A 23328-nucleotide genomic window follows, 5' to 3' on the forward strand; every position below is an offset into this window, starting at 1 on the left:
GGCCTTCCGTGGACCTTTAATAAAATTTCTTTCTTTCTTTCTTTCTTTCTTTCTTTCTGCAAAGCTACCGACTGCTGGCGAACACCAATCTCACTTTTGAGAATATCTCGTCTCCTGGTACAAGCAACTGAGCAGTAGAAGTCGCTAATACCAGAAAGGGCAGCAGCTACATGTGATGGATATGGCTGCCCACCTTGGACATGAGAAACCCCATATCTGCAGGGCTGCCTCTGTAAGGTCCTCCTTTGTGTAAAAGGCATCTAGAATCTTGATGCTGGTAGACCGGCCTCTCAAGTGAGGCTCTGAGATAGCCAGCACAACAGGAAAGTGGTCTGAAGTGGAAACCCCAGCAGCAATGCATACCGATCCACCTCTGTCTAGTGCCCAATCATCTACATAGAATCTGTCAATGCGTGCATGAATAGGCATCTGTTGCCTCCTGTTCGACCGAGAGAACAGGAGGGACTGTGGCTGAATATGAAAGGCATCATCCCACCAAGTATCTCTGCGACAGAACCAATCACTGGCTCCCCAAAAGTAGCGGGCACAAACTCCTCCTCTGGGAAATCTGAACCATCTGCTAGGGCTGAAAACGAGCTCCTATGAAGCAAGCCAGACACCGGAGTGCGAAGGATCCCTTCTGAGTGATCAATAGTGTAAACCATCACCTTCCCCCTATCCAAGGGAGGAAGTGAGGACTGCTCTCTATCTTGTGTCTACCCAGCCGCGGAGACCTCTATTGCCTCAAGAAGAGCGTCTGGCACCGCTGGATCTAGGGAAGAAGCTGCAACCGGGGAGGAGGTCGAAGCTTCAGTGCCTCGGACTGTGCGAGGTGAGACTGGAGGGACAGCTCGAGGTGAAGTAGAGTCCACTAATGTACCCTCGTGAACTGAAAGAGGGATCTGCACACGTGCCGGAACCCACTCGAGAGCGTCGCGTGCCCCTGAGGTAGGTGGGGGTCGAGGAGCAGGTGATGGACCTGTACCACCTCCTTGTCGAGGCCGAGGAGCAGGTACTGTACCTGTACCACCACCATCCTGAGGAGGACCGCCATGCGAAGGTCGAGGAGCAGGTGCTGGACCTGTACCACCCCTCTATCGAGGCCGAGGAGCAAGTGTTGGACCTGTACCACCCCCCTGTCCCCCTGTCGAGGCCATGGGGCGGTAGCTGTACCAGAGGGCTTCTTGGGCCTTTTCTTCTTCTTGGGGCAATCCCTGGCAAAGTGTCCAATGGTCCTGCATATCCTGCACTAGTCCTGTCTGCCTGAAATCTCTACTCTCTGGCGAAAAAAGGAACCATCTGGGCGCTGGATCATAACATGATCCATCTTGAGGTTAGGATCCTTACAAAGGACCCTAACTCTAGGTACCCCATCAGCCTTGGTTGCCTCTGCTGCAGTCAATGGCAACCCAGGGAGGGGTGGGATCTCAGCAACTGCGCCAAAATGCTCCTCAATAACAGAAAGAAGTCAATGGTAAACCTAGGGAAGCCCGGGAAATCTGATAAAGAGCGAAAAGATTTCCTTATCTGCCTCCACTGGGTCGAAACCAATATGAAAGGCTTCAAAGAAGATCTTCCTGTGTCCCAGGTGAAAAAACTCAGCTTTGAGCACAGTGCTCGCAGCCTCTGGAGTGTCAAAAACAACCTGGAAAAAACCTGGGATCTAGAGGGGTGAGACCTGAAGATGCATGCTAGCAACGTGGTAGAGCATTCAATCTCTACATCCTTCTTGAGTTGTTGCAACTCGTCTTTAGAAAAGGTAATAGTTTTCGCGGCCGATGGAGGTGGAGTAGGATTGGCTGACAGAGTATCCATTGCCAATTGAGGTGAGGAGGCCGACTCTGACAATTTGGAGGCTCCTTCCGCTCCAAAAAATGCTGCGGGAGATAGGGGGGTAGAAAACAAGGAAAGGAGGTGAGGAGGGAGCGGGGGAAGGGGCGAGGAGGGGGGGGGGTAAAGGGGAGAGGCTGAGAGGCTGAAGGGGAGGGGGCAGGCTGAGAGGGAGGGAGGGGGCAGGCTAGGGAGAGGAGAGGGAGAGGAAGGAGAGACAGGAAGGGGACGGGCTGAGAGGAGAGGGAGAGGAGGGAGAGAAGAAGGAGGAAGGGGGCTGCAGCAGGCTGAGAGAGGAGAGGGAGAGAGGGGTAGGGAGGGGGCGGTGCAGGCTGAGAGGGAGAGGAGAGGGGGAGGAAGGGGCGGGCTGAGAGGCAGGGAGGGGGCCGAGGAGCAGGCAGGGAGGGGGTGGAGGAGCAGGCTGAGAGGGGGAGGAGAGGGAGCGGGGGCTGAAGGGAAGGGGGAGGAGAGGGAGAGGAAGGGGCGGGCTGAGAGGCAGGGAGGGGGCGGAGAGGCAGGGAGGGGGCGGAGGAGCAGGCAGGGAGGGGGCAGAGGAGCAGGCTGAGAGGGGGAGGAGAGGGAGCGGGCTGGAAGGGGGCGGGCTGAAGGGGAGGAGGAGAAGGGAGGGAGGGGCTGAGGGAGAGGGAGGGGCTGAGGGCAAGGGAGAGAGGGAGGGACGGGCTGAGGGAGAGGGTGCAGCAAGGGAGCAGGGAGCAGCAGCAGCTCAAATTGGTAGTTTGACTGCAATGTACCTCAAAAGCCCCAAATCTGATTTTAATTTAAGAGTGTTAGGTCCCAAATCTATCAAATCTACCTGTAAGGACAGACTGGGGCACAACGTATGGACAAAATTGCCTTTAGTTATTGAAGAGCCTAGTACAAGGCGACTTTGAGGCATAGGTAATAGGAGGTTGTTTGGAGCGGCTTGCCCAAGGCGTGGATAGCATAGTCTCTCTCTCTCTCTCTCTCTCTCTCTCTCTCTCTCTCTCGCACACACCGTTGTCTTGTTGGACATGGCAGTAAGGCTGCCTCTTCCTCCACTGCCTCATCCATCCTGATATCTTGCTGCTGCCGATGATGATGATGATGATATTGATGACGATGCTGAGATTGCTATATAGTCGACCATCGACATGACTATGTTGTACTTAGGACTACTTAGGACTTAGTACTGCCATTCTGCATTTTTGCATTTTGCATTGGTATGGATGCTCATTTAGTAGCTCCACTACCACAGCTTGTTGTATCAAGATTCTCACAGTCTCATAGCCAAAGACAACATTGAATCTGTACAGATGAATCTGTACAGCAAATTTACAATTGATTTCAGAAACTGTATGGGCAATAGTACGACAAGCGTACAAACACTTTTGTTGCCAATGTACGGGCGATGCAAATGTACGGACAATTGGTTCGCATTGCAAACGTACGGATGATGCCACTGAACGGGCACTACAAAAACATAAAAACAATGGTACGACAAGATGTTGTGCAGGTAGGCTAACCGTTCAAAGATCTAAAGGAAGATGGGCGCTATTGTACTGCTAATTATACGGAGTTTTGAAGTTATTGTACGGTCAACCGTACAGAGATCTATACAGACAAAGGCATATTTGTGTACGCAAAACAAGCACTGATGAGTCACGAATCTGAACTGCGATGTATGGCAGTTACAAGAGCAGCATTAACGCAAATGATTTGTACGGCAAGCTCTAGTTGATCTAGATGAGAGCAAATCTGTCGGTTGCCAATCTGCAAGTGAACTGCAGCTAAGATGAAGAGAGATGGGGAGCAGATTTGCACGTGGGGGAGCAGGGTGGATCCAGAAGCTCTCTGATACCACTGTTGTGTGCTGGAAGCAATGGAATGGGAGTGGAGTGCAAGGGAGCAAACAACAAGCTCAAGCAAATGTGGGTATTTGCAAATGGATAATGAAGCAATGTACGAGAATGGCCTATATAGGCCTCCAAGTCAACCAAAGTGTTGACCAAAAAGTCAACCAAGGTGTTGACTGTGTCCTAATGATCCTACAAGGGCATACCAGGGCCTAAGTGACAAGGGCTGCTTCGAGGAGACTTCATAGAGTTGTACACACGGGCAGATACCAACGCCCTATCACAGGGTATTTGTAGCCTCACACACCGATGTCCCCCTCCTAGGGCTGGCACTCTCACTGGCTTCCACTCAGAGAGGTTTTCCCTTCTATGTACCAACACCATTATGGACAGGGTTATAGATTATGGATTTTGTATTTGTCCTCGACGTTGATGCCTATTCAGTGGCTCCACCCATCAGTTTCATTGTATTAGTTTCTTTCAATCTCATAGACCCTTTTTAATCTTTAATAGATTTTCTTTCTCTCTAAGATAGTTTCCAAACCCCTCCTCTCTCTCTCTCTGGAGACACGCATTCAGGAGCATGTTGTGGCATGCGATGATCGCCTCCAGCAGCTGCATGTAGCTCCTCCAGCTAGTGCAGCAGTTGAGGAGAGGTTGGCCACACTGCAGACAGAGGTACAGAAGACCTCAGAGTGGGTGGACGTTGTGCGTAGAGCCCCACAGGCCCAGTAGACCACAGTCTCTGAGACTATTGCCGAGAGTCAGCGGCGAGCTCAGAAGGCCCTCAACATCCGCATCCGCGGAGTTGAGCGATCAGATACGAGATCAGCCATGGATCAGGCGACAGATTTCATATCTGGGACACTCGGAGTTCAGGATCATGGCATAGTAGCTGCATATCGAGTGGGCCGGGATCCAGCACGGCACCAGCCACTTATCATCAGATTGCTGAGGCCCGTCTCGCAGTATTACGAAGGAGATCCAGATTGAGGGACCATCCACAGATTCACATGGATGAGGACCTTACAGCTCTTCAGTGGGAGGAGCATAGACGTCTCATTGCACAGAGGGATGTTGCCCGTCGTGAGGGCAAGTGGGCCGTGATCAGAGAGGGCAGACTTTTGATAGGAGCTATGCGATCTAGACCGGCTGGAGCCCACAGTTGACGACACGAGGCCTATGGGACACGTAGTCTGCCAGATAGCTTGAGTTTCGCAGTTTGGAACTGTAATGGTTCCCTCACAGCTCAGCCTGGCAACTTACGAGAGGCCTTTTTTGATCAGGACATCGTCTTCTTTACAGAGACCCATGAGAGCCCAGAGAGAGGCTTGCCGCAGGTGACAGGGTATGCCTGGGAGTCTGTCTTTCGACAGCAGACTAGACGATCAGGAGGAGTCAGAGGATCTGGCGGTGTGGCAGTTCTTTATAGAGAGCATCTCAGATCGATACTCACAGTCATGAGCAGAGACCATCGGGCCAGATATTTTTGGGTACGGATCAGGAGACCCCCCCTGAGAGACTTGTTTATTGCAGTATGCTACTTTCCCCCGAGACAGTCCCGTTATGCCTCAGATGGACCAGGACAGTCACCTTTTGAGGATTTGTCAGCCGATGTATTGGAGTACTCACGCCGCAGAGAGGTCATCCTTTTAGGAGACTTCAACGCGAGGACATCAGACAGACAGGCAGAGATTTTGGACTTTGCTGAGGATCCAGTCTTAGTTCCAGCTGCCCCAGATGAGAGTTTTCCACGCTTATCTTCAGATAGAGGGGTAGAGGTGACAGATCGCCTATTGGAGCTTCTCTCATCGCACGGCATGGTCATTTATAATGGACTTCGACAGTGGCCGCATTCATCTACAGCCACATGTTTTCCCTTCGCGGGTGGTGGTACGAGCGTCATTGATTACGTCTTGGGTCCCCCGACTTTAATCCCTTTTGTACATAACCTCACAGTCGACCCTTTTATGCCTTCAGCCGATCATGCACGTCTGCACTTTATTCTTACCCAGATTCCTCATGCCCCCCCTTCTAGACATCATGAGCGTCAGCCATACTATGAGGTTCATTTTGACCACCAGTTTGATGATATTTATAGCCAGCACCTGAGTGGTCTTCTCCGTCCGCACCTTCTCGATGCCCTACCCTCCACACAGGATCGGTGGGACCTTGTACATACCTCCATCATCTCAGCAGCCCACAAGTCCTTCCCCGTCACTTGCCACACATCCAGTCCTCCACCAGTCGGTCTTGTGCCTTGTAATGGATGGTATGATGAGGAGTGTAAAGAACTCCGCAGGAAGCTTCGCCTTGAGACACAGGAGAAGTCTCCCCTCCTCATTGAGACCAAGAAGAGTTACAAGCGTTTGGTGCGACGCAAAAAGTGCCAATTTCTAGCCCGGAATGAGGAGGAGCTGAGAAGTTTACTTTTCAGCTGTGATTCCAAGGAATTCTGGAAGAAATTCCTTCGCTTGAAATCTCAAACTCCTCTTACAGACCTGCAGGTTTGGCTTGCCTATACTTCCACTTTATATGATATTCTAGACCAGCATGTGCCTAGACCCAGATCGACTTATCCCATGTGCCTAGACCCACCTCCTCTGCCTTATTCTCATCCCCAATAGTGTCCGAGCAGCAGCTCATCGTTTGAAGACTGGGAGAGCTAAGGACCATGATGGACTGCAAGCGGAGTATGTAATCCATGGGATTGATGCCTTAGCTACAGTCCTCTCCCGTCTTTTTAACGAGTCCATTTGTACAGGTCTTCCACCTAGTTGGCTAGAAAATACCATAGTACCCATACACAAGTCGGGGGATCCTTTGGAGGCGTCGAACTACAGGACCATTATGATTGGCCATGTCATGGCCAAGATTTATGCGACCATTCTAGAACGACATATAAATGACCATGCCGAGGCGACAGGCATGAGAGCTAGAGGGCAGGCAGGATTTCGTGCAGAGCACTCGACTCTAGATCATATCTTCACACTCAGGGCTTTGATTGAGGAGGCGAAGTCACGTAAGCAACGGCTCTATTGTTGCTTCGTGGACTTCAGAAAGGCATTTGACACTGTGCCGCGTTTCAGGCTCTTCCAGCAACTTCGTGACTTGGGATTCAATGGGCGATCATGGCCTTGTATGAGAGAGTCACAGGTAGAGTCAGGACACAGGCGGGGCTGTCGGCGGAAGTACGCAGTACGATAGGGGTGAAGCAGGGGTGTCCTTTGTCTCCGACACTCTTTGGTCTCTATATCGATGAGTTAGAGATGTACATACAGACGATGGGTGGTACAGGTTCTTTACTGGCAGGATCCACGATACCGATTCTCCTCTATGCAGATGACGTGGTTCTTATTTCTTCCTCCCAGCAGGGTTTACAGGCACATCTCCATGCACTCCACAGCTTTTGTCAGGACAGAGGGTTGTCTGTAAACCTTGGGAAGACCAAAGTCATGGTCTTCAACACGTCATACCAGGTTTATAGGAGAGGCGAGTTCTCTTTCACATTTGATGGGCAGGAGGTGGAGCTAGTTAGGGAGTATACATATTTGGGTGCCACATTTAGAGGTCCAGTCTTCACCATGACGCATGCAGCACGAGATAGGATCAGTAGAGGGTATGCCGCCTTGGCTCTTCTCGAGAGGCAGTGTGCACAGTCACATTTTCAGCATCCCGACACGAAGTCCTTACTTTTCGATACGCTGGTGAGACCTGCAGTCATGTATGCTAGCCCCTTTTGGGCAGGAGATCTCAGGGTTGCAGATTGGAGACGAGTAGAGAGGTTACAGATCATCATGTTCTCCAGATTGATCAGAGCGAAGCCCACGGTACCGCATCAGATTACGTTCGCAGAGTTCGGAGCTACACCCCTAGCGCTAGATGCAGCATTTCAGTCAGTTACGTACTTGCATAGGATCAGGGCGCTCGGAGACTCAGCAGCAGGCAGAGCACGATTACCGTGGCTAGCACTGACATCCTCGCAGATGTTAGCGGAGAGAGGTCATACTTTTTGTTGGTACCACACACTCTCCACATGGCTCACCTCGCTGGGCTTGGATATGGATAGGCTGCCACCATTTCGATACAGCATAGATGCCCCTCACCTCCCTCTCACTCGACATGAGCTCAGCCAGGTTATCAGGGCAGATTTGTTGCAGCTACACATGTTTCGCACTTGGGTTCATCCCATGGAGCTTCCTACGAAGATGGCCACATATCGTGACCATTTTCTCAGGATTTCAGAGGATGGCTTCATCATATCCCCAGGATATATCGGCGTTCATATGTCGCACTCACTCAGGATTGCCTTGGGCCAGCTCAGGGTATCTTCCCACAGATTAGACATTGAGGCCGGCAGGATGCGTCGTACAGCTACCGGACATAGACCCAGGCGAGAGACTAGGATATGCCCTTGTTGCACTATGGGGGAGGTGGAGACTGAGGAGCACTTTGTTTGCAGATGCCCTTTATATTATGAGATCCGTGGCAGATTTCACTGTTTATTTGGGCACGGATTTGGACCTCTCTCTCGGATTATGGAGTATGAGGATCAGTATTGCTTAGCATTGTTCATCAGGGAGATCACCAGATACAGAGAGAGATTCCTCAGAGAGCACCGTCGCATCCCTGCCAGAGACCTGGTTATTCATGAGGAGCAGGACGAGGCGCAGGACCATGAGCATAGAGATAGCCCATCTTGCCAGAGAGCACCGATGGTTCCACCCCGAGGATGTACATATGACATGATCCGGCAGCACCGCAGGAGGATCTTACACAGAGGCCGTACCCGTCGCTTTATTTCTAGACGACGGAGGATGATGGCAGATTTTCGGAGGAGATTGCTCCATGGAGACTTGGCACCGCCAGCAGCCCATTTGACACTTGCCCAGATCTTCACACTCATGGCAGGAGGCATGGTCGATGGCCATGACTTCCATCATTTCTTTGGATCACAGACCCCTTAGGGAGGACGATGTTCCTCATATTTCATATTTTACATTTTGTATCTAGGCAATTTTGGTACTCTATTTCATTTCATTTTGTATCTAGGATTTTTGTAGCCATTTTTGGCATCTTAGCGGTATTACGATGAGGCCACCTAGTTGGTGCATCGTTGATGATGTATTTTCCTTTCGGATGATTTTGTGTCCCATAGGCCATGTATGGCCTTCCGTGGACCTTTAATAAAATTTCTTTCTTTCTTTCTTTCTGCGTCTCTCCCCCTAACTATTCTCTCTATAGTGTCACTGGCTCCCCACCCCCTTTTCTTGCTGCCTATGCACTCACAACCTGCCCCCCCTCTCCCTTGCAGTCCTCGTGCTACTACCCCGCTCTTGCTGCCCCCTCTTTCCAGCCCCCCTACCTCCTGTTGTGAACCCCTGTTGGAATATGAAGCCAAAGTGAGTCAAAAATGAGTATTCTAGGTTTCTAGGGAGTGTTTTATATTCTAGTGAGTCCTAGACATGCCACGTGTCATATTGGGAGGTATCCCATATACACTATGGCTTTCTAGAGTCTAGTGTCACACTATATAGTGTTGTACTTGTCTTGAGTCTTTTTATATCAGTCAACATCAAGTTGTTTGGTATCATGTGAGTACTTGTCCATTGCTTTCATTTGTTTTCCATTTCATTTCCATTATGCTTGTTATCTTTCCTTTCCATTGCTAGTGTTAGCTTGCTTCTCTCCCTACCACAATGATCTTTCATGTGGTATCAGAGCCATGTTCCTAGCCCTGCTCTCTCTTTTCCTATCCCTTCCAGAGTCTAGTGTCCATTGCTTTCATTCGTTTTCCATTTCATTTCCATTATGCTTGTTATCTTTCCTTTCCATTCCTAGTGTTAGCTTGCTTCTCTCCCTACCACAATGATCTTTCATGTGGTATCAGAGCCATGTTCCTAGCCCTGCTCTCTCTTTTCCTATCCCTTCTAGAGTCTAGTGTCACACTATATAGTGTTGTACTTGTCTTGAGTCTTTTTATATCAGTCAACATCAAGCTGTTTGGTATCATGTGAGTACTTGTCCATTGCTTTCATTTGTTTTCCATTTCATTTCCATTATGCTTGTTATCTTTCCTTTCCATTCCTAGTGTTAGCTTGCTTCTCTCCCTACCACTATGATCTTCATGTGGTATCAGAGCCATGTTCCTAGCCCTGCTCTCTCTTTTCCTATCCCTTCCAAGAGGTTGAGGTGAGGGAGGCCAATGAAGCTACTCTACCTCCTCCTCCTTGGAAGGCTGCCCTCTTCTCTCCTTCCTTGAGCTCTCTTCTCCACGTCATGATCTGCCACCTCTCTTCTCCTTCCTTCAACTACATCTGGTGACCTGCGGACGATGTGGCACTTCTATCCAGATCTAGAACCAGAATCATGGCTTTGTGTCTTCAGCAAAGTTGTAAAGGACCTTGAGTACTACAAATTTCGTTTTTACATCATTGCAATCCGAGTTTTCTGTGAAAAGTTACAGCCCTTGCAAGAAGTGACGAAATTTATTTCTGTGCGTGAATTTTGTTCTGGAGCTCAATGATTTGATGTATGCACTTATGGAGAGGGCATCTTAGCTGCAATTGTGGAGTACTTATTTCTGCTGGTTGAAGTCGCTAGGGTGAAGGGGGATTTCGAGGGGGACTTTGAGAAGAGGCTAGGCCACTCTATGCTCGCCATCTCTAACGAACCCCACGCTGGGCTAGTGGTTTCAGCCCAACCTGGAGTTGAAGTTGAAGGGCGAACTGAGTTAATTGAGTTAAGAGGCCTAAGAACTTAAAGAAATAGAGTTGTTTGGCGACGTGACCTGAAATGGGACTGCTTGGTGGCATGACCTAGCCCTGCACCTACGAGTTGAGATGAGGCCGAGGCACATCGAACTGAGGGCTTGTGGCTGGTTGTGGCAACACTATACAACTAGAGGGGATGAGGGGCAACCTGCTGCTACATGATGCGACCTATAGCTCTCGCCCTCGGTGCCATGCTTGCAAACTATGGGTTGAGGCAGCAGCTGCTAGGTTGGAGGTGCTGAGGCAAAAGGTTCTAGGGGGGAGGTGCTAAGGGGACAGAGAGAGAGAGAGAGAGAGAGAGAGAGGGGGGGGGGGGGGGGGGGGGGGTATGACAGGGGATGATAAGAGAGCGAGGCTGATCATAGAGAGGGAAACAAAGCAAAAAGATGAGGGAATTGATGGAGAAAGAAAGACGGTTCATCATAGTCTTCGAAAGACTAGAGAATCTATGAAATTGAAGCAAACTAGATACATGAGAAAACTTAGGGGTAGATCCACTAAGGCGGGCCTCCACACTCAAGACTGATACCATAGGCCGATCATTGATTTCTTCCATTGAGATGACATGGATTAACAATCATGGGAGAGGCAACACAGCCGAGGCCCAAAGAGTACGACATGACAGACCGCTATCGTGTCAACACACACATGGGGACCCTCTATATCCCTCTCTACGCTTGACTTTGGGAGGTTGACGATGGGAGTGATAGTGGCACTTTCCAATAGCCAGCTATTTCTTGGCACCCATGGAGGAGGAGAGCAAGGCATAACTAGGCACCCATGGAGGAGGAGAGCAAGGCATAACTAGGCTACCCAAGCTGGCTACCAATTGCATCCTATCGCTGGTTTCATCCCTTGACTATGCCACCCTTCACCAGAGCCGTTGTCCATAATTGAAATTAATTCTAGTATCCTCCATTGCCTATTGGCCTTGGTCCTCCGACCAGTTGGCTCCTTAGTAATGATCTTCCATTGCCTCTTTTAGACAACTTTGACTTACTACGTGCATCCTTTGCAAAGATATCGTAGTGTATCTCGATACTGGTTCTTTCTCAGGGGACACTAACCCAGTCTTGTAGTTTGGAGTTATAGAAGATTCTCCTTGATGACCAGTAGAGAGAGAGAGTAGGCTGCAAGTAGGAGGAAGGAGTAGGGAGAGTAGATAGGATTAGATGTCACATCAAAAGAACAAAATGATGGTTGGATGGGGACTAATATAGTCCCTCCCCAATTCCCACCTAAAGGAACACTAACATAGCCCTTTTTTCCCCTTCATTACACCCCTTGAGCTCAATGCAGCCTTTCAGGTGGTCACGTTCCTTCATAGATTCAGATATTTTGGCTTCATGACATTTGGACAAAGTAGGCTACCTTGGTTGTCCTTGTCCTCATCTATGGCACTAGCGGCAAAGGAAGACCGGAGGAGTCGTATGCTCAGACATGCGAATGGTTTGCAGGCCTTGGACTGCACATGGAAAGATTCCCGTTCACCTACCATGAGGCAAACAAGGTCATCAAGGAGAATCTTCTATAACTCCACACTACAAGGAGAATCTTTTAGCGTCCTCAGATTACGTTCGCAAAGTTCGGAGCTACACCCCTAGCGCTAGATGCAGCATTTCAGTCAGTTACGTACTTGCATAGGATCAGGGCGCTCGGAGACTCAGCAGCAGGCAGAGCACGATTACCGTGGCTAGCACTGACATCCTCGCAGATGTTAGCGGAGAGAGGTCATACTTTTTGTTGGTACCACACACTCTCCACATGGCTCACCTCGCTGGGCTTGGATATGGATAGGCTGCCACCATTTCGATACAGCATAGATGCCCCTCGCCTCCCTCTCACTCGACATGAGCTCAGCCAGGTTATCAGGGCAGATTTGTTGCAGCTACACACGTTTCGAACTTGGGTTCATCCCACGGAGCTTCCTACGAAGATGGCCACATATCGTGACCATTTTCTCAGGATTTCAGAGGATGGCTTCATCATATCCCCAGGATATATCGGCGTTCATATGTCGCACTCACTCAGGATTGCCTTGGGCCAGCTCAGGGTATCTTCCCACAGATTAGACGTTGAGGCCGGCAGGATGCGTCGTACAGCTACCGGACATAGACCCAGGCGAGAGACTAGGATATGCCCTTGTTGCACTATGGGGGAGGTGGAGACTGAGGAGCACTTTGTTTGCAGATGCCCTTTATATTATGAGATCCGTGGCAGATTTCACTGTTTATTTGGGCACGGATTTGGACCTCTCTCTCGGATTATGGAGTATGAGGATCAGTATTGCTTAGCGTTGTTCATCAGGGAGATCACCAGATATAGAGAGAGATTCCTCAGAGAGCACCGTCGCATCCCTGCCAGAGACCTGGTTATTCATGAGGAGCAGGACGAGGCGCAGGACCATGAGCACAGAGATAGCCCATCTTGCCAGAGAGCACCGATGGTTCCACCCCGAGGATGTACATATGACATGATCCGGCAGCACCGCAGGATGATCTTACACAGAGACCGTACCCGTCGCTTTATTTCTAGACGACGGAGGATGATGGCAGATTTTCGGAGGAGATTGCTCCATGGAGACTTGGCACCGCCAGCAGCCCATTTGACACTTGCCCAGATCTTCACACTCATGGCAGGAGGCATGGTCGATGGCCATGACTTCCATCATTTCTTTGGATCACAGACCCCTTAGGGAAGACGATGTTCCTCATATTTCATATTTTACATTTTGTATCTAGGCAATTTTGGTACTCTATTTCATTTCATTTTGTATCTAGGATTTTTGTAGCCATTTTTGGCATCTTAGCGGTATTACGATGAGGCCACCTAGTTGGCGCATCGTTGATGATGTATTTTCCTTTCGGATGATTTTGTGTCCCATAGGCCATGTATGGCCTTCCGTGGACCTTTAATAAAATTTCTTTCTTTCTTTCTTTCTCTCTCTCTCTCTCTCGTATCATATGGTTAGATCTCCTTTAGTTCCATACGTCTCCACTTGAGGGGGGGACTAGGAGCTCCCCCACCAAGGCACAGTTCTACCGTGACCACTTCCTGAGAGTATCAGAGGAGGGATTCATCATCAGAGCCTAGTATCTCGAGGACAGAGGAGTCTTGCATGCACTGAGGAATGCCATTGGACAGATGCGTGTTTCATCTCATCAGTTGAGGATCGTCAGTTGAGGATCGAGATGGGGAGAGTAGCACGCATACCAAGGGAGCAGTAGGTATGTATGCTTTGCACACTAGGAGTGATTGAGATAGAGGAGCATTTCCTATGTGTCTGCCTAGCCTATTATGAGATCAGGGGATGATAGCATTTCCTCTACTAGGAGGGGAGCGGCTTCTCTCACGATTGATCCACTTCCAGGATCAGAGATCTGCATTGGGCTATATCTACTTGAGATGCGCCGACACATGGAAACCCTACTATGACAGATTAGAGAGCAAGAGGAGGTGATCAGGCTATAGGACAGAGAGATTGGCAAAGTGCAATGTCACGTCACAGAATTCTATGCATTTGAGTCAGCTCCAGGACACATCGAGATGGAGGTGGAGAAGATAGCTGACACGCGGGCAGCCTGGATTACTGAAAGAGGGAAGCACACTCTATTGAGGTCCGTCCTATCACAGCTTTCCTCAGGGGAGGCTGCCCGAGGCGAGCGGTTACTCTGAACATAGCCCAACGAGTTCAGAGATCAAGGAGACCACGTCCCCCTCTGCCACCACAGCATGACACAACCCAACAAACACAGATTTGAGACATATTCGTCGCTCACAGAAGAGCCACCACGGGGCCAGGCTTTGGTTTCTGATCCTAAGTCTAAGATCTCAACATGCTATAGCTCTCAAATAGATGCTAGTCTTTGGGTTATATCTGATTTCGCTCGAGCTATTGAGCTCTATAGAGTTATCAGTTTTTCAGTTTTTCAGTTTTTCGTCTTAGCACTCGACAAGGGCGTTAGTGCATCCTTTGCTCCATCCCACTAAGGCTTGTATGAGATCATCCTTTTGGTGTACTTTGTACCTTGTCCCAAATCCTATCTACTCTCCCTCCTCCTTCCTCCTACTTGCAGCCTACTCTCTCTCTCTCTCTCTGAGAATAAAAAAGAAGAGACTTAGTCCTAGGATCCTAAAAGTGTGACTTGAAACAATATCGCTTAAGTCTAGCGAATACAGCATAACCCATAGAGGCTCAATCTGGCTTGCATAGCTGGTCACATTGTGAAGATCAAGCTTGAGAAGAGGACCCCTAGGTAGGTAAAGGACGCAACAAGTTGAAGGTGAAATACTCTCAATGTGCTGCTGACCGAAGTGTGTGCAAGGTCATAACCTTGGTTTTCGTAGCTTAACCTTCAAATCATATGTCTAACAAAAAGTTTGGAGTGTGTCCATACATCATCGAAGGCCCTATGTGGAAGAACAGAGTAGGACCACATCATCTACATATAGGATAATTGGGACAAGAGATCTAGCTAATGGTGGTCCGCATCGCCTAGGTCTAAATGAATGACTCAATCTCTCCATGTACAATCCAAAGGGTCAGTCATGGGTACGATCTCAATCATGCTCTTCATTCTTTCCTCAAATATAAGGCACTTTATATGAAGTCAATGCAGTCAATAGAATATGTCTTCTACACAATTGAACAAATCCTAAGAATAACTGCAAAGCTTGACATTCCTAGGCACTAGCCACACTAAAAATGCAGCCACCTTCTTTGGACCCATTTCAACCCCATCAAGAGTTAATGAAACAAGATGTTCTAGCTTAAATATGCATAGAGCAATTTTCTTTTCTTTCACATAGACACTCGCTTGTCTCAAGGTACTGAACACTTTTCTCAAATGTTCTCTATACTCGCAAGACTTTCGTTGTAAGCTAATAAATCATCAATAAAATGTACTATAAACTTCCCAAAATATGGGTGTACTAAGTCATTCAGTAGCATGATGAATGTAGCTCGAGCATTGGTCAGCCCGAATGGCATGACCAAAAACTCACAGTGGCCTAATCTATCCTAGCTGCCATCCGAACTTTTCCTAATACCCAATACTAGAGTGACATGACTCCCCACATAATGTCTTGACTTACGCTAAGTCCCATAAATGTCTAAGGAGTTGATCCGATGCTTTGCCACCGAGCAACAAAATACCATCTATCTCCATGCCTTGCCTCCTCGCTGAATCCTCTCAAGGTCAAGATGATGTCCAAAGTTATGTGATAAGCTCGAAAGCATGCCTGTCCAGTGGCTCTGAATCCCTCTCGCTCCATAATCTTGCTAACTTGGGATTGAGAGGATGGCGTTAAGGGCCCATGTGTGAGGGAAAAACTGCTTCATTAAATAGCTTTGCCAAGATCAAGGCCAAGGTGCTTAACCCGTATGCAATGTATTCAATACATAGTCCGGCCTATAGATCCACCATTATGTAGCTTCAATGTTGTGCATTTGATATCACTGGTGGTGAAACATGAACAGCAACTACAGCGGGCTTGTTGTGAGAGGTTAGGAGGCAATTGATAAGGAAAGATGACTACCAAAGTCGTGGGAGTCAATGACGAAGGATGGAGACCACCGCTCAAGAAGCATCCCCAAAATAAGGTGGTGTGCATGTGTGTGTGGTGCTGTATCCAGTGTATGATGTGGGATGGACAAGCTAAAATATAAATAAGACAGAAAACTAGTACTGCCTCACATGGAAAACAATATTTGATGAACCAAAAAACACAAATATAGAAATTTAGTTAATAAACATGCTGAACAAAGACTTCTTCAAAAGCAAAAAGGCACACTTGTCACACAAAATTTTTATTAAAAGGTTCACATTGTTTCATATCATACCATCAGGATATGGGAGGCAATATATACCAGTTTGCACCAAAACCATGAATCAGAACTAAAGCAGGTCCTGTGTTCCCTGCTACTTGATACCGAATAGTATAATTTTTCCATTTCCAGAATCTGCATCCCATGATAAATTTGATATTATAACTCAAGGCAGAAGTTCCATGCAAGATATGATTGAAAATGCTTCTCTCTCTCTCTCTCTCTGTGTCTATATATATATATATATATATACGAGTTTTAATGGAGGAGAGTAGGCTACAAGGCAAAACCCTTTTTTGTTGCTTTATAGATTTAAAGAAAGCATTCGATATGGTGCCCAGAAACAGCTTATGGGAGAGAATGTTGCAGTTGGAAGTACCACACCAACTCAGGATAGCAGTTTTCAGGCTATATGAGAAGGTAACATGCCAACTCAAGGGAAAAAATTGGCTATCAACAGCATTCTACAGCAATATGGGGGTGAAACAGGGATGCCCACTGTCACCTACATTGTTTGGCTTATGCATTGATAGACTAGAAGAATCGGTCGAGGAGACACTACAAGAAAAGAGCATAGACAGCCCTCAAATCTGGGGATATGCTGTATTACTGCTGTTAAATGCAGATGATGTTGTTTTCTTCTCACACACAGCAGAAAAGGTGGGATGGATGATGCATGTACTTCATAAATTTTGTGTGGAAAGTGGCTTTGCTGTTAATGTCAACAAAACAAAGATGATGATAGTCAAAACAGTACAGCCAGCAAACACACCAAATATTATGTACAATGGCCAGCAAATTGAAAGAGTGCAAACTTTCAAATACCTAGGGGTGGATATACCAGCAAATCACAGGTGGAGTGATTGTGTTCAAAGAAGGATTGATGCAGGGTGGGGTAAGTACTATCAGTTTGAGAATGATTGCAGGAATAGTGACACTATAAGATGGGGTATTGGACAAATCCTTTTTGATGCATATGTTGTACAGACAGTGTTATATGGGGTGGAAGTTTGGGGAGGAAGTATTTCAGCATCAAAATGGGATGATATTGAGAAGATGCAAAAATCATTCATCAGAAGGCACTTGGGAATCAAAATTACCACACCCTACTCAATCATGCTTCTAGAGACTGGCACCAAACCAATTGAAATAAGGGCATTGGAAAGAGTTTTCAAATACATCAAGAAGGTCAAAGCCATGGACATACACAGACTACCAAGAAAGGCATGGGAAGCAAGTAGAAGAATTCAAAAAACAAATAAGAGTAAGATACTATCCTCAGGATGGTGGCTAGATATTCATGGCTGGTTCCAAAGGTGGGAAGTTGCCTCATCTTTAGATAGCCCCTCAGACAAAATGGATGAGGAGGCACTGCAAAAAGCGCTCCTTGAAGCATTGCATCATAAATGGCAATCAGCTAAGAAAAGAGCTAAGTTTGAATACTATTGCCAACATATTAGTCCCAGCTATTGGAGCACATATGCTCAAGCAAAGGACAATGTTCAAAGATACATAAGCATGCCCATACCTATTAATGTCAAGCGTAATATTGCAAGTATGCGTACCCGTTCTCATATGCTAGAGGTGGAGAGAGGAGCCTAGGGAGATACTTCAAGAGATCGACGAATTTGCCAAATGTGTGATTTGCAGGATGTGGAGACAGAAGCACATGTTTTATTGACATGCCCACAGTATGCCCACATAAGGAAAGATTTTCAGAATGTCATAGAGAGGCACTCAAATCTTGTGAGCCTACTCACGCATGTACATCCTCCTATCTTGGGCACATATATTGGTAGGATTCTTAAGCATAGAGAACAATGCACGATGTCATAGGCTATAAAGCAGTGATACTGCGTTACTTTATCGACCCTTCCTCTTTGGAGGACAGAGACTTCCTTTTTTGTATCTTCTCTGATCAGATGAGTACCCATGGGTCATTTTTCGGCTCCCAGAGGACGATAATACAACATTCTATTCTCTCTCTCTCTCTCTCTCTCTCTCTCTCTCTCTCTCTCTATCTATCTATCTATCTCCATGCATGTATGTATGTATGTATGTATGTATGTATGTATCTGTATATGGCGCTTGTCACGCGTAGAGTTGCCATCAAGAGGGCACAACGGACTACTCCAGACATTAGACAACGACCTCTCACGGGCTTCTTGCCTACTCTGCCTAGACCATCACCAGGCATACCTTGACGTTTCTTTGTCGTGTGTGTGCTGCATTATATTGAATTGTATCGCATCAAATTGCATCTGTTATGATGATGATGATGCCAAGGAGGATTATGACTATGGTGATATGTATGATGATGGCATTGACTATGTCTCCATAGTTTTCTAGCATGGATTAGGATGCTCGCTTAGTAGCTCCTGTGGGGTTTAAAGGTCACTGTGCCTTTACCCCGGTTATGTACAATACTCAAATACATATACAAATGAATGAAAAAGAAGATTAGGGTGGTTCTGCACCCACCAAAACTTGTGTGGCTCTCTGTTTCTCTCTCTCTCTCTTCCATTCTTTCTTCTGTTGAGAGCACTCTCAACTGGTATCAGAGCCCGGGTGATCTAGCTGAGTGTGCGTGAATGCTTGAAGCTCAGCAGCTCTGTGGGAGGAAGGAGAAGCTTTGTGGGTGACTTTACTTGCATCCGAGTGTGTAGAGACCTTGGAGGAACCTTTGGGAAAGTCACTTTGGTTTTGCGAAGTGGTTTTGAGAGCCTGTTAAGTGTTTTCAAAGAAAAAGTCGTTTTTTGAGCTTTTCCCTGTTCCGTTCGATGACAGAGACTCCGTATTGACTTATAGAGGCAACTATTGCTTGCTTTTGGTGTCCACTTCACTTCAGGAGCTTGGAAACACCTTCATTCTTGAATCTAGGATCATTTCATTGGATTTCTGACTCATTGTGTCAGTTTCTGCGTTTTTCAGCTTGGGTGTTGGAACTCAAGTTTGGAACAACCATTTGCAGATCTGTAAGTTCCGGTGGACTCAGAAGGTCCTAAAACTTCTACGACCTTATGCAGATCACTCTGGTTGCAGTTTGTGTGCTCATTCGTGGTGTGCATTGGGTTGTAGTGGATGATTTATAGGCCATTTGGATGCATTGCGATCCTTATTGGATGCGTTGATAGGCCTAAATTGCCTTGTGGGATGCTATTTTTATGGACGCTTTGCACATGGATGCTATTTTATGCTGAGGGACAGCTTTGACACATTGCAGGTGATGCACTGATAGTGCTATGCTCTCTTGGATGAGATATTATTAATGCATATGCCAGTGGATGGTGTTTATGCTTGAGTCATTTGGCACTTATTGGCATTTTGGATTGCCATTGCAGTTGGCATTTTCTTTTGGGCCAGATTTGCTCATATGGATGCATAGTATATGCACATGAGTCAGATGCTTAGAGACATGAGTTTTGGTGATATCTCACTCTATTGTGGCATACACATTTGGGTGCACCTGGTATTTGGTGTGATTCTCTCTTGTAGGCACTAGCATTTGGGATTTTTGCTTCATTTGCATCATGGCATCCTCTTCCATGTCTGAAAAGGAGTTTTTCAGCATTAAAAAGTTTGATGGGACAAACTTTTCTTTGTGGAAAGAATAGATAAGGGATGTGCTTATTCAAAAGAAGCAGATTAAACCCTTGGCAGGGATTGAAGCTAAGCCTGCAAATATGTCTGAGGATGATTGGAATGAGTTGGATGCATTAGCAAAGTCTACTATTAGACTTCATCTTGCAGAGTCAGTTTAGTTCACAGTAGTAAATGAGCAGACTACAGAAGATTTGTGGAAGAAATTGTGTGCCACTTATGAGAAAGAAACTGCCTCTAATAAAGTTTACCTCATGAAGAGTTTGTTTGAGCTGCAGATGAAGGAAGGCGTCTCCATTGTTTCTTGCTTGAATGAATTCAATATTATTTTCAGCCAGCTTCAGGCTCAGAAGATGAACTTTGATGCGGAGACTAAGGCAATATTTCTCTTATGTTCATTGCCATCCTGCTGGGATACCTTCCGTACAGCTGTCAGTAACTCTGCACCTAGTGGAGTACTGAAATTTGATGATGTTGTGGGTAGCTTGTTGGCTGAGGAGATTAGACGGAAGTCTATGGATGGCAACAAGCAGGATGCAGCCTTTAATGTGCAAAGGGGCAGATCACAGTTCAGGGGGAAGTCCCAAGAAAGAGGGAAGTCTCGTAGCAAATCCAAAGCACGGAACATTGAGTATTACCACTGTGGCAAGAAGGGCCATATGAAAAAGGATTGCTACAAGCTGAAAAGAGAGCAAAAGGATAAGAAAAAGAATGCAAATTGGGGTGCAAATCAAAAGGAGGAGAGTCCAAGGGAGAACAAAGGAAAAGTGAAGATCGAGGAGATCAATACAGTCACACATGATAGTGACAATGACGTTCTCTTCATGTCTAGTTTATCTACAGAGTTGCTTACCACTTCAGATGATGCATATTCCCAGGATTGGATTTTGGATTCTGGTGCTTCATTCCATGTTACTCCCCATAGGGAACGGTTCTCCACTTATGACAGTGGAAAGACAGGTTGTGTGCATCTGGGAAATGACTATGCATGTGACATAGTGGGAGCAGGTGACATAAAGTTTTCTTTTGCAAATGGGTCTGCATTTGTTTTGAAACATGTGAGACATGTGCCTAAGTTGACCAAGAGTCTTATTTCAGTGGGTCAGCTAGATGATGCTGGTTTTCACACCACTTTTGGCTTTCAGACTTGGAAAATTCAGAAGGGCTCTATGCTTTTGGCCAGGGGTGCCAAGTGTGGGACTTTGTATCCCTTACATGTATCAGGGGTATTTGATCATGTTGTTGCAATAACTGAGTAGCCAAGCACTTCTTTGTGGCATTGCAGGTTGGGGCACATGAGCCAGAATGGAATGAAACTCTTATGCCATTTGGGTTATGTACCACATTTGAGTTTCTTTGATTTTGAATTTTGTGAGCACTGTCTCTATGGGAAGTAGACTAAATCAGCCCATAAAAGAAGGGGAAAGAAAGAGTTTGAAAAGCTTGATTTGGTGCATTCATATGTATGTGGTCCCATGCCTACACGGTCATTAGGCGGGGCTGAATACTATGTGACATTCATTGATGATGCAACTAGGAAAGTGTGGGCTTATGCTATAGCTCGGAAGAGTGATGTGTTCCATGTATTTCAGAAATGGCCGGCCTTGGTTGAGAATCAATCAGGTAGAACACTTAAATGCCTACGGACTGACAATGGTGGAGAGTATCTCTCTCATGACTTTCAACATTTCTGTGATACACGTGGGATTAAGAGGGAGCTCACATCCCCTCGTACTCCAGAGAAAAATCCAGTTGCAGAAAAGATGAACCGTACCATTCAAGAAAGGCTGCAATGCATGCTTTCCAATGCAAGTCTTTCTGGTGGTTTTTGGGCTGAGGCAATGAAGATTGCAGTGCATGTGATCAATAGATCACCTAGTAAGAGTTTGGATGGTGGTATTCCTGAAGAGGCATGGAATGGCAAGAAGCCCTCTTACTCTCATTTGCGTATATTTGGGTGTGAGGCATATGCACATGTGCCAAAAGAGCTTCGAAAGAAGCTAGATCCTAAGTCTAGGAAATGCATCTTTCTAGGTTATGGTGGAAGTGGAGAGATGGGCTATCGTCTCTAGGATCCAGAAGCAAAGAAGATCATATGGAGCCATGATGTGGTCTTCGATGAGAAGAAGATGCATAAGGCACCCATGAGGGATGTGGAAATGAGGAGAATCACTTTCCAGGATGTGAATCCACCTGCATATGTTGATAGACAGCAAGCTGTCCATGTACCAAATGTGAAAGAAATGGTACCACCAAGTACTCCCACAGGTATACAATCAAGGGTAGATAATGGATCATCTATTAGTGGAAATGATGAGCCAAATGTGGCTGATATGCAGGTGGGACAGCAAGATGAAATGCTCTTGAGAAAATCATCTAGAGTGTCTAGACCGCCTGATAGGTTTGTTCCAGGAGTAGACTATGTGATGCTTACTGATTGCGGGGAGCCTTCTTGCTACAGAGAGGCTATGATGCATGAGGATCAACGCAAGTGGGAGTATGCTATGCAATCAGAGATGAGTTCACTTATGAAGAATAAGACTTGGGACTTGGTTTCTTTGCCACATGGAAAGAAAGCATTGCCATGTAAATGGGTCTACAAGATGAAGGTCATAGGTGATGATGTGCCTAGGTACAAGGCCCGTTTGGTCGCTAAAGGGTTCAAGCAAGAGAAAGGTGTGGACTTTGATGAGATATTCTCTCCGGTTGTAAAGATGACCACACTTAGATGCATGCTTGGACTAGTGGCAGCAAAGGATATGGAGCTTATGCAGATGGATGTCAAGACAGCTTTCTTGCATGGGGATTTGCATGAGGAAATTTACATGGTGCAGCCGGAAGGCTTTGAAGAAAAGGGCAAAGAGCATTTAGTTTGCAAGCTGAAGAAGAGTCTCTATGGTCTTAAGCAAGCGCCTAGAGAATGGTATCAGAAGTTTGATGCTTTCATTCGGTCCCAGGGTTTTAGAAGTAGTGAAATTGATCACTGCCTCTATACTAAAAGGGCTAAGGATAATAGCCTGATAATCTTGGCACTATATGTGGATGATATGCTATTAGCTAGCAAGAATACTTATGAGCTAGATGCATTAAAGGCCAAGTTGTATGAGGCCTTTGATATGAAGGATTTGGGACTTGCAGGTCATATTCTTGGTATGCGCATCACGCGTGATCGGAGTAGGAAACTCCTTTGGCTTTCACAAAAAGAGTATGTTACAAAAGTATTGCAGCGTTTCAATATGGAGGGGGGGAAGGCAGTGAGTACTCCATTGCCTCCATATATGAAACTGAGTCATACAGATAGTCCCAAATCAGATGAGGAAAGGGCCATGATGGCCAAGGTTCCTTATGCATCAGCGGTTGGGAGTCTTATGTATGCTATGATAGCTACTAGACCAGACATTGCATTTGCAGTGGGAGTTGTTAGCCGGTATATGGCTAATTCAGAAAAGAGGCATTGGGAGGC

At 46.8% G+C, this 23328-nt stretch overlaps 1 protein-coding gene across 1 annotated transcript in view; it reads right to left on the reverse strand.

Moving 5' to 3' along the window:
- The window catches only part of LOC147896947 (uncharacterized), a 123665-nt gene that overhangs the window by 82642 nt on the left and 17695 nt on the right, over positions 1-23328 (reverse strand). The window contains exon 2 of the mRNA XM_087381633.1: positions 16308-16400. Within this exon, the coding sequence (XP_087237759.1) occupies positions 16308-16400 (93 nt within the window). The remainder of the gene's footprint in view (positions 1-16307; positions 16401-23328) is intronic.

This window comes from Dipteris shenzhenensis, chromosome 11 (assembly GCF_047967505.1).
Source record: "Dipteris shenzhenensis isolate YYH24624 ecotype China chromosome 11, Dip_SZ_1.0, whole genome shotgun sequence".
Taxonomy (NCBI): Eukaryota; Viridiplantae; Streptophyta; class Polypodiopsida; order Gleicheniales; family Dipteridaceae; genus Dipteris; species Dipteris shenzhenensis.